This window comes from Nyctereutes procyonoides, unplaced genomic scaffold (genome assembly GCF_905146905.1).
Source record: "Nyctereutes procyonoides isolate TBG_1078 unplaced genomic scaffold, NYPRO_anot_genome, whole genome shotgun sequence".
Lineage (NCBI taxonomy): Eukaryota > Metazoa > Chordata > Mammalia > Carnivora > Canidae > Nyctereutes > Nyctereutes procyonoides.
In genome coordinates, this window is record NW_026575146.1 from 47,110,721 (window position 1) to 47,129,016 (window position 18,296).

Consider the following 18,296-nt stretch of genomic DNA (forward strand, 5'->3'; position numbering starts at 1 on the left):
ACTTGGATGCATCTGTAAGGGTGGTAAGGGCAGGATGTCCCCGAGGTAGTTGGCTTCATCTAGAATATGTTTGGTGGCTCTGAAGCATGGGTATTTTCTCTTTCAGAAGGAGATATTCTGTTTCATGTCTGGCTTTCCACCCTCAGCTTGTTGGCCCTGGAAATCCTCTTTCTTTCAACAAAGAATCATAATCTTTCTGCTTTATAAAAACGTCCCTCTAGGTGGCGCCATTTGCAGCTTTGTGAGGCTCCCTGGGCCTGTTTGCCAGCCTTCCCACTAGCAAGGCCACTTTAGTCCTTGGCTAGACAGCTGTGCCAACAAGGTCTGCACAGAATAGCTCTTTCCCAGCTCTTGTAGGATCTGCAGTGCTTCAGGCTGACATCTAGTTGGTCTTTCAGGTCACCGTCGTGCACCTACCCACGCTCCTTCTGACCTCCCGTAGCAGTCCATTCTCAACGCTGTAGGTTAGCAGTGAGTGCTTCTCATGTTGCATTCTTGTTTATTCTTTTATGCATGTGGACTGTCTGTCCAAGCAGATTATTAAGCCTTCAGGGGCTTTGGATGCCTCAGGCATCTGGCATAATGTACTGCCTGAGACAGGCAGCCTTCAAGTATGTGTGTTGTTGAGGTAGGTTCTGGTATTCTTTTGTTTATTCATTGCTTACTGGGTGTCTGTTCCAGGCTAGGTACTCTTTGGGGTGCCCTGAAAACAGTTATGAAAGACAAAATTCCTCCTCTCAAGTGGCTCCTAATATTGAGAGAGAGAGAGAGAGAGAGAGAGAGAGAGAGAGAGAGAGAAGGGAGAAATAGACCACTGCAGGGGTGCAGGGGGGGGGGTGCTATGAAGCAGCTGGGCTAAGGGAGTCTGGGAACAGGAGCAGTGCAGGCTTTTCCCTCCCCAGGAGCTCTTTTTACAAGAGTTTAGCCTTTCACTCTGTTATTCTAGGATCACTCCTGGAGACCGAACTATGCCCTTGACTGTTCTTCTTTATCAGTCCCACTGGAGAGGGTGACAGGAACATGGGGACAGGTGTCCATTTCAAGATACCATGGAAAAGGTGACAGTCATATCATTTTCCTCTGGCATTCCATGCCCCTAGGGTTGTGTGGTTTGCTTTTCAGCCATCTAGTAATTGCCCTTGAATTCTCAAAATGGCTTATCATATCACTATCTGTTTGGGGATGACTTGGAAATGTTGATTTACTTTAAGTGATGTAGATACGTATTTATTGAAAACTTGTAAGATGCATCCAAATGTCCCCTTTCCTGTGAAGTGTCCTCCAGTTCTCTCCAACAGAACCAGTTACTCCTGCCTTTATTATCTTGTCTATCCCAATTTTAATACAAGTTGATTTTATTCTGTCTTTAATTATGGCTGTTCAGAGTCTCATGCCTTAAGACTGAAAGCCTACTGAGGGCAAGGACCACACTGTGTTCACCTGGGGTTATCTCACTTCCTTCTTTACACACAGTAGGCAATGAATAGATGTTAATTTAATGAGCTGGGACTTTGTAATGTGATCCAAGTTTGGTTACATATTTCAGAGTATTTACTTCCAAAATACAATCAATTACCTCAGGAGTTTCTACATGGATTTTGTTTGCTTGACTTAGGTTGTATGAATATTTGCTTGGCAAATGCTTTCCAGATATATATGCAAAGGTTTCTGGAGAGATCTGGGCTCTGACTTTGAATTTCTTTTCCTGTTTCCTCCTTGTCATCTATATATGGCTTCATCACTGTAGAGTATTGGCTTACTTCCTAATTTCTTTCCAATATTTGAAGAAACTTCCTCCTATTGATTTGTTTTATCCATACAAATATCTACTAAGTGCCAAGGAGTGGTCCTGATTCTGGGGATTCAGGGGTGACAAAACAGATTTTGATGGTACCTACAATGTGTTCAAACAGTGTAATTCCTTTCATCAAAAGTTATGTCAATTCTGTCAAAATGGATTACCTCCAAGCTTGATAGTACAGTTTTGAGAGGCAATTTCAAAAATCTGAGTCTTTGTCTAGGAAACCAGAGACCTGAAGCTTCCTGTCACTTGATTTTTTTTTTTTTTGATGTCTAATATCTCTTTGAAGCTCCTATATATACATGTATTAGAGGATGCAAACTTATGGTGTTTCCCCTGAAGCCATTTCTGCCTGTTGAATTTCCATCTTTGGGATGCCTGGGTGGCTCAGCAGTTGAGCATCTGCCTTTGGCTCAGGGTGTGGTCCCGGGGTCCTGGGATCAAGTCCCACATCTGGCTCCCTGCATGGAGCCTGCGTCTCCCTCTGCGTGTGTCTCTGCCTCTCTCTCCCTCTCTAATAAATAAATAAAATCTTAAGAAAATGAATTTCCGTATTTAATTTCATTAGTCACTTTAAATTTCACAGAAAGTCTAGTGGCTTTTTTTAGGGTTCACATACAGGTGGTGAGGTTTGTGTTCTCTGCTTTCCTGGCCTATGTGAAATTGAATCATTTGCTAGGCCAGATATTCTTTTAAAAAAGGGCGCCTAAAGTGTAGATCTAAGATCTCCATGACTTGTTTGGTCCAAGTTCTGGCATGTGTGTGTGTCAAGGGGTGGAGGTGATGGCACCTGAAAGAAGGTAGTCACACACCTGTCATCCAAGAAGCCCATGTGCATTGTTGACCTGTAGCAATAGTAGTCATGACCTCACTTTATACTCCGGATAAGCAGGTTGCTCCAGAGACATCTTAGAATACATAAAACGTGAAAAAGGGATTCCTTTCACAAAATACAATTTACTCTTGAGACCACAGTTTCCATTAAAGCAGGAAGCAATCTGAGTTTCACCTTTTGTAGCCATTAGGCCAACTAAAACCTGAATGAGCAGAGATTTTTTTTTTTTTTCATTTTTGGCCATTCATTCATTTATCACAAGCACACATTTTAACGTAAAACGCCTCCATCGAATGTGGAAAAAGAAAACCCTAGAATGGGATTTTGCTGGGGCAATCTTGTTTTCCCCATTCCCGCCCTATTTTATTCTTTCCTTGCCTTCCCCATTATTCTGCATTTCCCCGTAAGTGGACCATAATTCAATCTCGGGGCCAGCAGGTAAATTTGATCACTTGGCTGTTGCACGTCGGGTGCCTTTTCAGAGACAAGAGAGGAGCTTGTAACTAGACCAGGGACAAGCTCGACGGCATGAAAAATCGGAAGCCGAAGCCGTCAGGAGGCTCTTGGAAAGTTGGGCAGCTTCATTTCGCAGCTCAGGGTTCAGATTTCCGTGTCGGGTGTGACTCTGCGGACAGTGGGGCCTAGTACCCCCCCCGGAACCCGTGGCGGCCCCCCCGTTCCTCAGTCTCTCTCCACCACCGAGTCTATCTCCTGTTCTAGGACTGAAGCGGGGTCAGAGGTGACGCGAGGTACTTTTCTCACCGAACGGCGTTTTAGAAATAGGGACGGGAAAGAAGGCAGGGGGGCCCGGCAGGCGGCCCCGGGACGCCGACCCGACCCGACCGGACCCGGGGCGGGGGCGGGGGCGGGGGCGGGGCGCGAGCGCGGGGGCCGGGGGCGGCCCGGGGCGGCTGCATCCCGCGACCCCGCCGAGGCCCGAGGCCGCCATATTCCCGCTCCACCACGCCCGGGCGGCCGGCGGGCAGCGGCAGGTTGGGGCGGCCCGGGCCGGGCCCTGGCGGGGGGCGGCCGTGACCGCCGCGCCCGCTGCCGCCTCCAGAGCCCGAGGGGCCGCCCCGCCGGGGAGCGGCAGGCGAGGCGAGGCGAGGCGAGGCGAGAGAGCCGCCCGGGAGGCGCGCCGCGGCGGCTGGAGCCCAGGGAAGCCGCGCGGGAGGGGCCGGGCGGCCCCGCCTCCCTCCGTCCCTCCCTCCCTCCCTCCGTCCCTCCCTCCGCCTCCGCCTCCCCCACCCCCGCCCCCACCCCCACCCCCCGCCGCCGCCGCCGCCGCCGCCTCCCTCCCGGATCTGTGCTCCAGTTCAGAGAAAGAAGAAAATGTGTGTGTGTGGCGAGGGGGAGGGCGAGCGCTGAGCAGCCGGGCCGGGGGTGGGCGTCCGGCGGAGGCGGGGCGGAGCGGGGGCGGGGGCGGCGGCGGCGGCGGCGGCGGCGGCGGAGCGCGCGGCGGGCGGTGGGCGCGGGCAGGGCCCAGGGCGCCCGGGAGCCGTGTCAGGCGGCGGCGGCGGCGGCGGCGGGGCGGGGAGCGGGGAGCGGGGAGCGGGCGCGCCGGGCGCGGGGAGCCGTCGGCGGCCGCTCGCTGCGGGGACGCCCCGGTGGATGTGCTCTCGCCGCCGGGCGCAGGGCTTCGGGGAGCCTCGGCGGCGGCGGCGGCGGCGCGGGGGGCGAGGCGGGCCGCCCGTTCCCAGGGAAGGAGGCGCGGGCGTCTGAGCGAGGCCGGGCGCGGCGGCCTTCCCTCGCGCGCCCCCCGAGCCAGCGCCCGCGGCCGCCTCCCGCGCCCGCCTCGCTCCTCCCGCGGCCGGAGCCGCCCGCTCCGCCGCACCCCCGGCCCCCCTGGTGCCCCGGCCCTGGCCTCGGCCCCCGCGGCCGCTCCCCGAGCTCGTCCCGGACGCGCGCCCGGGCGGCGGGGGCTCGGCGGCCGCCGCTGCCTCGGGGGAGCGAGGGCGGGAGGGTGTGTGTGCGCGCGTGTGAGCAGGGGGTGCCGGCGGGGCTGCAGCGGAGGCACTTTGGAAGAATGACTCTGGAGTCCATCATGGCGTGCTGCCTGAGCGAGGAGGCCAAGGAAGCCCGGCGGATCAACGACGAGATCGAGCGGCAGCTCCGCAGGGACAAGCGGGACGCCCGCCGGGAGCTCAAGCTGCTGCTGCTCGGTGAGTACGGCCCGCGGCCCGCCGCCCTGGGCCCTCGCGCCGGGCCTGCGCGCCCCCCGCCCCCGGGCCCCCGCCCCCCCCGCGGCCCCCGCCCCGGGCGCCCGCCGCTCGCCCCTCGCCCCTCGCCGGGACCCTCGGCCGGCGCGGCCCCAGCCGCTAACCTGCGCGGGCGCGGGCGCGGGCGCGGGGGCGCGCACCACCCCCCTCCGCGCGCGCCTACACGCGCGCAGACACCGCGCGGAGGGGTCGGGTCGGGGCTGCCCGGCCCCGGGCCTCGGCCTGAGCCTTTTGGTGTCCCCGAGGGCTGCGCCTTCGCGCCCGGCGTTTATCTGCCGAGCCTCGGCTACGCCGCAGAGCACTTCGGGGGAGAGGCGCGGGGGTGGAAGGTGGGCATCGGGGTTGAACTTCCAGCGTCTTGGCCGCGGCGCCCCGTGCTGGAGAGGGGAGGGGTGTGTGTGTGTGTGTGTGTGTGTGTGTGTGTGGCCCGAGGGTGACGAGCCGTGCTGGGGCGCGTTGGGGGACAGCGTGCGGTGGGGTGGCCCGTGTGCATCCATTGTCAGTGCTTTCTGGGGTCAGCAGAGGCAGGTATGGTGGGCAGACTCGCGACCGGATTCCCGAGAAGCGATGATGAGGGAGCCCAGCGGTCCGCCCTCCGAAGAAAGGGGGCTACGTCGGGGGGGGGTGGGGGGCGGGCAGGCAAGCTCAGGTGTGTCACGCAAGTGCTGTGCTCTGGCCGCCGGACCACCGAAAGGAGGGACCCTGGAGTTTCTTGACCAGTGGATGGTGACGGGCTGGCTTCTCGTCTGCACCATTCCTTCCCGATAAAGAGGACGGATACGCGAGGGTTGTGCTGTGTGGTTGTTGACAGGGACGGGCTTCTTTTGTTTAATGAGGCAACCCAGATGTAGGCCTGAATTCACAATAGTTACTACTGAAAACCAGCGCAGCCTCTCCGTTACTCTCACGGAAACAAATAGAAACCTTTTGTTTAAAACGGACAGCAATTTTTAATATCTTTGGGATCTGGGCTGGAAGGAAAACGGGAAGTGTATAGCAAAAATTTCCCTTTGATCTCTAAAAAAGCCCCAGCCCTTTAGCACTAAGTTATCAAGAAAAGGCTGTTTCTCAAATAGGAATTCTATTGATAATTATCTTTGAGAGAATGTTCACAATCAAGGATCAGGGTACACATAGGAGCCAGCGTGACATAACTCTGAGCTATGGTGGTAGGAAGAGCAAATAGCTTTGCAGTAACAGGCCTGAAAAATGTCTGCACTTGTGTTCAAGATATTTGCGTGTATAATAAATATGTTCCTCAGACGTGGCTGGAAGAAAGAAATATTGTATTGTCAATTCAGATCCGGGAAGCATGCGGCTTCTTTCTTGAGCATTCCATCTCCTGGTTCAAGGAACCAGCTGCCTTTGGGACTCAAGTGCTTATCTACTGGATCATTTACAAGGGGGAACAAAATATAATGATCACAAATAATTACAAATGGTTAACTCACATGCCATGCTTTATGTCTTCATCTTGAAACCAGATTAGATAAATGTGCACATGTTTATAAAGAACAGAAGGCAGAGCGCTGGATAAAAGAGGTGGGCTTTAGGGAATGAAGCCAGGGAAGGGGAAAACTGCAATTGGAAAAATGAAAATTAAAAAGTGTTTTATTCTCATTTTGGGCTACTTCTAACGGCTGAATAATGTGTAGTTGAGTATGTTGCGAATTCTTGAGATTGAGAAAAAGACAGAGGGAAAGAGAAATAGGCATAGAGTGTGTAAGTGCATGATAAAGGGGGAAAGCATGTGTTTTACAGATACTTAAAGGGTTTTCTTTTTCCCTGTTTACAGTCTTTGTTTATGGTTAGCTGTGAATACAGCATTTGAGATCTCCCAAGCCGTCCCTGTTGTCTGAAATGTGACAGCTTGAGGTTCCTAGCCACTGAGTGAGAACCCAGGGGGTTTGTCTGTTTGAAGGCCTCAGTTTGAATGTCTCGGAGGAAGACTTTTAGGCAAATACACATATATGGACACTTAATTACGTACTGTGTATTTAAATAACATAAGGTGCTTTAAAAATGCGCTTGAGGAGATAATTTTATGAGCAAAAAGTGAAACAGTGTTTCTGCTAGAGTGATAGAACTTTTTCCCTTATTAGATATTTGAGTAGGGTTTAGTACAGCCTCTCCCCAGCCCCCAAATATGGCCTATTAGAAGTGGTGGAAAAATATGACAGTAATTTAGCACCTACATTCATCAGTAACATTTAAAAATTATGCAACTTTTTGTTAGAAATACGAGCCCTAGGCATCATCTAAGATTTGTTAGTTTCATGTTCTAGGTATGTGTTGCACTTGTAGCATAAAGAGTTTGATACCTATACTACTTCTACAGTAAGTGTTTTTTACGAAATGGAGATGGGGAGGCGAGCTTGTGATTTCATGATTTTTTTGAATCCAGGAGAAAGATGATGGTTGATATGAACCTTGCCTGCAAGGTATTGGGGAAGTCTTTTTTGAAGAACTGCTCTTCTCTCAAGCTGCTTGAATGAGTTCACTGAAACTTCCTGTTCCTACCTGTCCAAAGGAGGTTATAGGATTAATCCTTTCACAGTTTAAAGCTTTATCAATATTTTCAACTACCTTATTTAAATGGAGGGTTCCTCTTATGTTTAAATGACATTCAGCATAAAATTATTTTCAAAGTAAATTTTAGTTAAAGGCATGACTCCATTTTAGTGGAAATGGATTTATCTGGCAGGGGACCTTTGCATTCACATACTTATTTCATTTTATATATTAATAATATGAAAACATGAGAAAGAGAAAGTAGTGGTTTCCTGCCTACATGAAAGAATAGCTGTGAAATTTGGGCTGTTTTGATACATACACAGCAATTTTCCCAGTGTATTCTAAATTCTATAGTATTAATATATTTTTGATTTTTATTCTTTTTTTAAATGAACCCAGAAACTTACCATTGTAAAATACCATGTTTAATAATGAGTTCTTGTTTTCTTGACCACATCCATTTTCTGAATTTATTTACATGAGTGTTTTTCTTTGACACCTCAAAGAAAACTTTATATTCTACACACATGTTGCAAGAGAATACCTTATTTTAACTTGGTTTAAGTTTTTATGTGCCTTGTGAGTGTATAATATGTTACATTTACTTTAACTGATCAATATTTTTTTTTTCTTTTTTTTTTAATTTTTATTTCTTTATTATAGTCACAGAGAGAGAAAGAGAGAGAGAGGCAGAGACACAGGCAGAGGGAGAAGCAGGCTCCATGCACCGGGAGCCCGATATGGGATTCGATCCCGGGTCTCCAGGATCGCACCCTGGGCCAAAGGCAGGCGCCACCCAGGGATCCCTTAACTGATCAATATTTATGAATACTAAATATTTCTATCTGTAGTACATAGGTCACAGTATTTAATACTAATGGGTCTTTAAGTCTGTATATAAGTGGCTTTGGATCCCTGCTTTTAGTCACAGATACTCATGCTGAAATTTTTTTCAGTTCTTTGAAGATATATATATATTTTCCTGTTAACCTGTTCTTATTTTATATGTTTTTAAAATCTTTACCCTTTAGATCTTAATCATCAAACAGGAACATTTGGCAAATGTTTATAATTGATTGCATTCCACCTATTGACAACAGGCAGTTTAGGCCAGTCTTAGATGGAAGAATGTAAGTTCTTGATCTTCTAACTGAATTGCATACGTGATTGTGGATTTTCTTCCTGTTCTACCCTTAGGAGGGTAGGGATTGTGTCTATATTGCTCACTATTAAACCCCAACTTCTAGCACAATATCTTGAGTCATAGCATGCTCTCAATATGTACTTGTTGAATGAGTAGATTTATTTATGACTCTCTTGATAGAAACTGGGACCATGAAATAATGAATAAATTATGGAGACACAGGAGTATGTAATGTTTTTAATGGGTGGCAGATAAAATCATGATCGTTACAAAATTGTATGTGACTCTTTGAGCCAATTGAATATATGTGCATTCCAGGATAGGAGAAGTGTTAATGTAAGATGTTACATCATATACTGAACCAGTGTATTACAGTTCTGTGCTGGGTGTATTTGGGAATGGTAACAGTCATGCTTAAAGTATGAAAGTTTAAAAAGAAAAAAAAAAAAAGAAACCATTCCATATCTTGATTACTTTTTATTGTATAGAAGCTAATTTAACCCTGTCATCTTTTGGCCATACACTTTCTCTGTGATACACTCAACAGAATGAGTTTTACATTCTCCAGAGTGTGGTGGCAGCTGCACAGATTTTTATGATTTATCTATACAGTTAGATGAGTATCACAGTGATTAAATAACACAGTTTTAAGAATTGCAGATGGACTATTTTTAACGGAGGGGTATACACATGTACTAAAAACTGTACAGTTACAGAGCAGGAGAAGACTTGGAAGGCTGGGCATTCTCTGGCAAATTTAGACTGTATGGAGAGTTCATTCACGCGGATCTGGATAAAAGCGCCCGCCCCACGACCCCTCTACAGAGTTCACTGGAGAAGAATGGGGATGTCGATGGTTTGAATTAACCTAGAAGTTAGTGGCCATCCTAGATGGCTACACAATGCAAGGGTCCCTATAAGGAACCCCTAATAGCAGCATCTCCTTGGAAATACCAAAATAAGAGTGTTTATGAGACTGCTTTAAAACCAACTAGCTTTATTTTTGCTATGCTTTTCGTTTCCAAGTGTTAAATATGTTTCTAAATGTCAGGAATTATTTTGATGCATTTCCTCTTTTTCTTTCTGCTTTTCTTGTTTCTTTTTTTTTTAATTTTTATTTATTTATTTATGATAGTTACAGAGAGAGAGAGAGAGAGAGAGAGGCAGAGACACAGGCAGGGGAAGAAGCAGGCTCCATGCACCGTGAGCCCAACGTGGGACTCGATCCCGGGTCTCCAGGATCGCGCCCCGGGCCAAAGGCAGGCGCCAAACCACTGCGCCACCCAGGGATCTCCTTCTTGTTTCTTTAAAACAAAGTACTTACAGTTTATATCTGAAGGGTGAAATGAGAGCATCCCTCATAAAAATCAGAGTTGTAGCTCTGACTGTATAGCAAAGGCTTCAGAGTAAGATTTTTGCCTTGAGCCACATAGATTCATTGTCTAGATCTGCCATGTAACTCATTCTTCTATTTACATGTTATTTCTTCATATGGGAACTTTGGCATACATTAAAACCATACTCTACAGTGAAGTTGTCCCCTGTATATCGATTCAGATATTTTGGGGGTAAATTTAGAAAGGAGAACCAGGAGACTAATTTAGTGGCCATTTTGTTTATTACAAATAAATTCGATAGCCTCGTGATAGCCTCGTTTTCATTAAAAGCAACAACAAAACAACAGCCCCTCTCTCCACTTTATAAGAGATGGCTTAGGTTCAATTTTCAGAGGTGCCTATTGAACGTAGTTATGATTTTTATTACAGATGAATTTTTAAGGACCCGAAACAGCTTTCACAGTTGCGAGGCTGTGTGCTATGCTAAACTTAGCAGAAAAAAAAGGAACAGATTTTTCTTCATGATCCAGGCAAACTTACACTTGAGAAGAAATGAACTAGATTTTCCAAGGATGGTTTTGATTCCGGCATTCATATTAATTTTTCTTTAAGGGGAGGTTATTAAATCTGTTGATATTAATGGAACTGTTGATTGATTGGGTGTTGTAGAGGAAAAATAGGTAGCTCAAATGGTTCTTCTTGGGAAGGAGAAGCCATTTTAAGAAGGTTAGGATTGCTTTCTTCTTAAGAAGGTGGAGGGAGGCAGTCTGTTTCCTCTAGACTCTTATGTTTTGGGTTGAGGGAAATACAAGTATTTGTAGCAACAAATTTAAAGTCTGGTTTCAGAAGGAAACTTTTATAATGGCTTTTCAGCAATGTTAAGATCTTTGCAGAAATAGTCCAAGGCAAGTGTGAAGTAGCAATGGAAGGTAAAATGTGTGATTGTTGGTAATTAAATCTGTAGCAATAACTGACTACAGTAAACCGTGAATGTTTTTTCTTGTTCTGCCGAATGGAGTAACATTAAAGACAGAGCTATTCTCAGACCCAAACAGGATTTTTGTGTGAACAGCTGTTACTAATAAAATTATAAGAAGTTGTTCGACAATCACCTTTGATTTGTTATGTTACCGATATGTAAAAATCTGTCTGATTTCTCATCTAACGTGTAGTAAGAGGAAGAAAAGGACCTAACCATGCTGTCGGAAATGAGTTCACAAATCCTAGATGGTTGTGGGTCTGGACTTTATAAACAAAAATAAATATCCATATTTTGATGCTGAAATCCGAAATCTGAATTCGCTTAATGGCTCTGGGGTTGACCTTTATACCTGGCCATCATTTCTGAGATCACTGCAGAATATTTTGTTAAAAGCCTTCACGGTTGAATTTTAAGAACAAAATGAGTATTATTACAAATTCATTTATTCCACAAACGTTTGCCAGTTATTGGAAAATAAACATTTCCTCCATTTCTTTTTTTAAGTTTTTAAACAGGCATATCTTCTGAAAGAACAGTTGCATACAAAATACTGGTCAAATGAACAAGCATTAAACACCTAATATATGCAAAATAACGTGCTGTGTGAGACGCTCCTATTTCTTATTTGTCAACAGGAAAGACGACAAGCACTTTTCACGGCTTTTGTTGTTTCTCAGTTGACGCCCTCGGACGGACACGTCCTTCTGAGTTTTATCCTTCCTGGCATTGGCTTTTTTATTGGCTCTTAATACAAAGAAAAAAACAAAATAATCTGAAGGCCATTGTAGAAGCTTTTCCGGGGATTACACAACTGGGGAAAGCAGATGATCTTGAGAATTATTTCCTTGGTGCATATTGTTTTTTTGCCTTTCGCCGTGAGAAATGATTACTGACCACTTGGCCGGAGCTCTAACTGGATTGGCAGCACCATGAAGGCAAAGATAGTGGCTCTTGTTATTTTGTGTCTCGACGCAGCGCACAGCCTGGCTCCATGTGCCCTGATCCTGTTGTCAGGATCCCAGGCCTTGTGGCATAGGAGGGTGTGGGCGGGGTGGGCAGCCAGGTTCCCCCAAAGAAAGAGCAGTTGGAGGCCTCGAAGGTAAACTTTTTGCTCTCCTCTAACAGGTACCATCCATAGGGTCTCCTCTTAGCCGTTTTGGGGGGCCACCTAGGCCACAACGAAAGAAATTCTGTTTTGTTTTTTTTTTTTTAAGATTTTAAAATTTATTTATGCATGAGAGAGAGAGAGAGAGAGAGAGAGAGAGAGAGAGAGAGAGAGAGAGAGACACAGGCAGAGGGGGAAGCAGGCTCCACACAGGAGCCCGATGTGGGACCTGATCCCAGGACTCCAGGATCATGCCCAGCGCCGAAGGCAGGCGCTAAAACGGCTGAGCCACCCAGGGATTCCCAGGAATTCTGTTTTAACACTGGAATAGTCTGGAGTAGCCTTCATCCCCATGCCTGCTTCTCATTCCTTGTCTAGCGAGAGAATGATTCAGTTGTTCACATATTGTTTCAGGTTGAAAAGCCAATGGCAGTTTGTGCAGCAGTTTGAATAGAAAACTGTTACACACACAAGTCCTTTGAAATGTAAAAATTCCATGCACCTTTATTACAGGATTAATTTTGGATGACGAGCGGTTTGACTGCTTTAGAAACAAAAGTAGGGATCCCTGGGTGGCGCAGCGGTTTGGCGCCTGCCTTTGGCCCAGGGCGCGGTCCTGGAGACCCGGGATCGAATCCCATGTCGGGCTCCCGGTGTATAGAGCCTGCTTCTCCCTCTGCCTATGTCTCTGCCTCTCTCTCTCTCTGTGACTATCATAAATAAAAAAAAAAAAAAATTAGAAACAAAAGTAGTTGTTTCAAGGAAGTGTGTAATGGATTGTGGGGCAGTTGGGAACTAGGATGTTATTAATGCCTTTATATTCCTGAAACCTCACAGAAGGGAACGATAATTGATCCACAAATTAAAAAGAGCAAGAGCGAGTCTTTTTGGCTCTGCTGCAGGAAGTGAATAGTGATGTTTAGAAACCTATTCCTGCATATTCCTAAGAGATAGCCTTGAGTCTTTTCCCTTTAGAGCACTGAACCGAAATGATGAATTCATTACCTCTTCTTGGAATCCCGACTTCTTTGTTGCTGTTGTTCCTTTGTTCGCCATCACTTGTTAAAAAGTCGGAAGGTGTTTTTCTTTTTTGTTTTTTTGTATTTTTAAAACTTAAAAAAAAAAAAATCTTCATTTTTTTTTTTTAATTGTTCCTTTCCTACATTTCCTTTTGCTGTAGGAGCTAGCAGAGTGATGGGTGGCACCCTCGATATATTTCCTGGTGGCTGCAACTGACGAGTTGTTTCTAGAGACAGGTGCTCCCATGTCTTAGACCCCCTCTACTATTCCAGCTGTGGGCTGCAGGCCTCCCAGATAACCCTTCTATGCAGATACCACCCACCCATTTACTCTAATTGCAGGGCTTCCAGTGCGAGGAGGGGTTCCTTAGCCTGCCTGGCATCCTCATTTCCTTACGATTTAGGGAACTTCCAAGTTGGGGCTTCCTTCAAACATGTGGCTCTGAGCTGGTTAGGGGAAGTTGGGTGTTTTAATATATTAAAAGGACACTCGTGAGTGTGCTTTTGGGAGATGATTAACTTTCTTTAGCAACAGTTTAATTGGCAAAACAAAAATACGTTGTTAACTGAATAAAATGCACACAATTCTCCTTCCTTTTTCAGAGAGCATAGACTGGAGATTGGTTCATGGTTACCAGCAGAGAGTGAGTGAGCCAGTGAGTGTTGAGCTATCATGTGCCACGGGGTTTCAAAATAGAGTGCAGTGCATTTGCTAGAAAGGAGGAAGGTGCTGTAGGCCTGTGTTGAGTAATAGCAAAATCTTTCTCATTTCATGACTTGAGCATTCTCATCCCAGTCACTTGAGAGACTTAAAACCTCTCTCTCTGCTTGTATTTCAGTACAGAGAGTTAGGATAGCATTTGCATAGGCCTTTGCTTTTGTTATACCTAGGCAGCCTGAGTAGATTTTGGGGGTTGTTGTTGTTGTTTAAGGCAACGATGCAGTGTTAATTTCTAACCGTGTAAATTGATATTTTAGGACCTACAGTTTTCAGAGCTGCTTCATTATACTATATGTTCTTTCTGCAGATGGCAAATGCAGTCTTCCTTCTGTCCTAAAGAGCTGACCCATTTCCTGTAACTTGTTCTAATAATACAGGATGACTTGAATTCTTGTTTCTAGTTTGCCCTTAAAAGAATGCCAGGGTACTTGTTAGGTGTTTTAACTCTTGTTTTTCTAACGCTTGTGATGTATTTTTGAAAATTGGTAAGTCATGCAAAAGCAATAGCCCACTGGCATGGTGAAAGTTTATTCAGCTAAACACATAACCCCCACAGCTCTGCGTATTGGTTTAGTTATGTGGATTTTTAAAAATCTAAAACCTCTAACTGAAGGGAAGTCAAGTACTCCTGCTTATCTCTTTGAACTCACCTGAAGGTGTTTTCTTTCATTTGTGCCTTTACTGTTTTTATAGAAACCTGTCAAATGATGAGATGGGACCAAATCGAAGGGCTGTTTGAATCTTGAAACTTTCTGTGCCTTCCCTCTGCAGCTCTGGCATCTTGGCCCATGTCGGCCCAAATTCCTTTGTGGACAGGGGGCCTGAGCCCCAGCCCTCTCCAGTAGTGACAGGCGGTCCGGGAGGCACCGGCAGGTCTGGTGGAGTCCTGGCCGCCCTCCCTGTCCTCTCTGTCCCCTCTGAAAAAAACCCTGAGCTCCCTGCAGGCGGCTCCCACAGCTCTGGGGAAGAGTGTGGATGCATTAGCGAGTCTGTCCAGAGCCGCCCCTCATGCTGCCTGGCCTGCTGCTGATAGTTTGACTGCCTTCACAGGGAATGGTATCAAAAGCCGCCTGTCACATCAGCATGGGTCTCCGGCTTCCTGCAGGAAGGGCGATATCCTGGCAGGCACGGGCTGGAGGCTGAGGGCCGGGCGCAGTGTTCAAGCGCTGCCTGGCTTAGGCCAGGGTGCTTTCTTAGGTACTGTGAGGCCACCCCCTTCGACTCACTACTACTATTTTTTTTTTCTTCATTGGCCTTTAAGCAATGCTTTTCATTTACTTACAGAGAATCTCTGCTGCCCAAGCCCATTGCTGCACTTCTCAGTGAGAGCAGGTGGGTCATTGGCACCTGGGCACAGGGAGTCCTCATACACCTCGGAGGAGCACCTTTAAGGGACTGCTTTGTATTTGGAGCCTGTGGGTCCCTTTTCTAGGGCCTTCCAGGGAAGATGTAGAATTAACCCAGGGATGGACCATTTCTGTCTATTTATTCTAACATGAATTTGCGCATTCCCCGGACCCTCCTTGGGGCTTTCATCGAAACCAGAAAAACAGATAGGGGCCTGTTTTTCTGAACTGCCCTCAGTTGTCATACCATGTCAGAGAAACTTCAAGAAGGCGACTTCCTGTGTCCCGCAACTGCCTTCTGGAGAAACGGGTCCATGACCAAAGAAGGAACAGTTAGACTCTCAGCTTGGGTCTACAGAAGAGCCTAATTCCCTTGGAGGTGCCAGGCAGGTGTTTGGCATTTACCTACCCCTGCTTTCGTCCCAGCCATGGCCTCTTCCTCACGATCTTTTCAGCTGGATTGCATATTTGGAGTTGGGCAGGTGCCGAGGAAAAGAACAGTCACAGGCGAAGGAGAGTAGTGGGGGATCTAGCGGGACTTGGCTGGGCAGAGGGTGTGGTTGCGAGTCAGGGTGGAGCAGTCGTGTCTTTGCTAACTCTGGAGAACAAAGGAGAGGTGCCCTTTTCCTTGGCTTGGTGTCTTTTTGCAGAAAGAGCCCGGACCAGTGCAGCTTGCCAGCTCCACTGCCTTGCTGCATTTCTTGATCACTGTCACATCTCATGAGCCTTCTTCTCCTGGATCCCGGGGTGGGAGATGAGCAAGTGTTGCAGGCTAGGTTGTACAGTAGCAGTTTTTGCTGCCTGCATTCCCTCCTGACCTTCCACTCCCAGAGGTGGTTACATAGACCAAGTGCAGAACGCCTGTGTCAACCTGTGTCCCCAGAAAAACCATTCACACGTTATAAAGGAAACTTACAACGTGGCTTCTCTCTCTCTCTCTTTTTGAATCTGGCAGCTATTTAAGGTGATGGAAATGCATCTGTGACTGTATTGAGAACTCTGCTAATCTGCTGGTGGGTTATTAGAATGTCTCTTGAGAGATCCTTGTCCAGGAAATCTGCTTTCACCTGGCTTGCTTCTCCTACAATAGAGCATCTGCCAGTTGCTCAGGGCAAAAAGTAGATAAGGAGTAGCCTGGCAGATTCTTGCCAAGTGGATTCACACTCAGGTGGAGGCACGTAATATAGAAGTCATCTTGTAATTTTAGCTGAGAAAGGCATCTTTCAATTGGTGTGTTCTCTTAGGAGTTGGTCACATTCTGGGCTGTCACATCCAAACCCCAGGAGTGGATTATTCAGTAGGCCCTAAAGCCTATCTCCATTTATAATCAACATTCAGAAGGGGCTTTGTCCATGATAGAAATTGACTTATGAGGATTTCTTCACTCAAAATGTAGGCGAATATATTTGGAATAATTTTGAATAAGTTGAAAGCAGAGCTAGGGAGTGCTGAAACAAAAGATACTTGAAATCAACCTCTATTTTTATTACCAATCAAGTCTTGATGGGTCAAGAACTAATAAACTACCATAATACTGGCTCCTCTTGGAGTCAAGTGTAGAGGGAACACGGATTCTAGAGATGGAAGTGCCTTGATGTATTCAGGGACTAATAAATGGGATGAGCATCCTAGTTTCTCCTATTATGTGTTGGGTCACCATCTGAGATGTTACACAGAGCACATTAGAAATGACTAAAATATTCTGGGCATATACCCATCTCTTGTAATGATGAGTCCCCAAAGTTTCCCATGTTCTGTGAGGAAAGATATCTATATGTTGCTTGATTTTTGACAAACAATTCGTATTTCCCTCTCCATACAGTTCTTGACAAAAGGTTGCATTTTAATGGAGGAAATCCTAGGACTTCATTAATACTATTTCTTAGGAAATCTTGACTCCAGTATATTTTCATCAAAATCACCAGCTGTGTCCTTTGAGAAACACATTTGCTGTAGGGCTTTCCACTCCAGGCTATGCTTATTAAGGGAACAGAGAATTTTGTCTAGGGTTTTCCAAATCCCTAGAGTCTGTCTGTGAATTGCTACTCAAATTATGATATATCCTTCCCAGAATTAATTAATGCATTGTGCCTCCCAGTATTTTGGGTCATAGGGTAACACAATGATTTGTTTTTTTTCTGTTAAATATATTCTTTCTTTATATAATGTATCTTCAAACAGTATGCTACCACCTGGATTTATATTGTATTTTATTTTCTTTTTGGAATGAAATAAGAGCACTTGAGATAGATATCCTTTGGTGGTATGATTGTTTTCTAAAATAGTACAGTTTAATGATGAGAATAACCATTGTATTCAATAGACAGAGTTTGAATCAAGAAGTGTTTATTTTCTTCCACTTAAGGACTTTCTTACCTTCTTGGGATGCCTGGGTGGCTCAGCAGTTGAGTATCTGCCTTTGGCTCAGGGCATGTTCCTGGAGTCCTGAGATCGAGTCCCACATCAGGGTCCCTTGCACGGAGCCTGCTTTTCCCTCTGCCTGTGTCTCTGCCTCTCTCACTCACTCTGTGTCTCTCATGAATAAATAAATAAAATCTTAAAAAGAAAAAAATAATTTTCTTATATTCTTAAGAAATACATTGTTGTTTTCATGTTGGCCTTCAAGAGAATGGCAGTCCGTTTTATGTTAATAACGTTTTTTAGAGGGCATTAACTTTTTTTTGAAGTATAGTTGACACAGAATGTTACATTAGTTTCAGGTATACAATAATATTTTTTGTGTTTCATTTTCCAGTGATTTTGAAATATTATAAATAATGGAATCGTTTACACAAAGTTTGAAAAAAATTTAAAATTTATTCATAAGTTTATCCAAAGTGTACTACTAAGAAACATGATTTTTTTCTTTTTGTGCGTGTGATCCTTTCTAGTCTGTTTTATTTTGATATGTTTCTTACAAAGGTATAATCGTACTGTGTAATTTAACATGATACTGTAAGCATTTTCTGTCTGGCAGCATATACTTCATATTAATATTTAGAATTGCTGTATAATCTTTTTTTAAAAAAGATTTTATCTATCTATCTATCTATCTATCTATCTATCTATCTATCTATCTATCTATCTATCTATTTATTTGAGAGGGAGAGTGTGAGGGAGTGCATGAGTGGGGGAAGTTGCAGAGGGGAGGGACCAGCAGATTCCATGCTGAGCAGAGCCCTACCTGGGCTCTATCTCATGAGCCTGAGATCGCATCCAAGCCAAAACCAAGAATCAAGATGCTTAATTGGACACGTGACCAACTGAGCTACC

The 18,296-nt window shown here is 45.8% G+C and overlaps 1 protein-coding gene across 1 annotated transcript in view; it reads left to right on the top strand.

The window, feature by feature from the left end:
- The first annotated feature begins 4,189 nt into the window (after positions 1–4,189).
- Positions 4,190–18,296, top strand: part of GNAQ (G protein subunit alpha q) — a 315,249-nt gene continuing 301,142 nt past the window's right edge. The window contains exon 1 of the mRNA XM_055311274.1: positions 4,190–4,798. Within this exon, the coding sequence (XP_055167249.1) occupies positions 4,663–4,798 (136 nt within the window). The 5' untranslated portion in view covers positions 4,190–4,662. The remainder of the gene's footprint in view (positions 4,799–18,296) is intronic.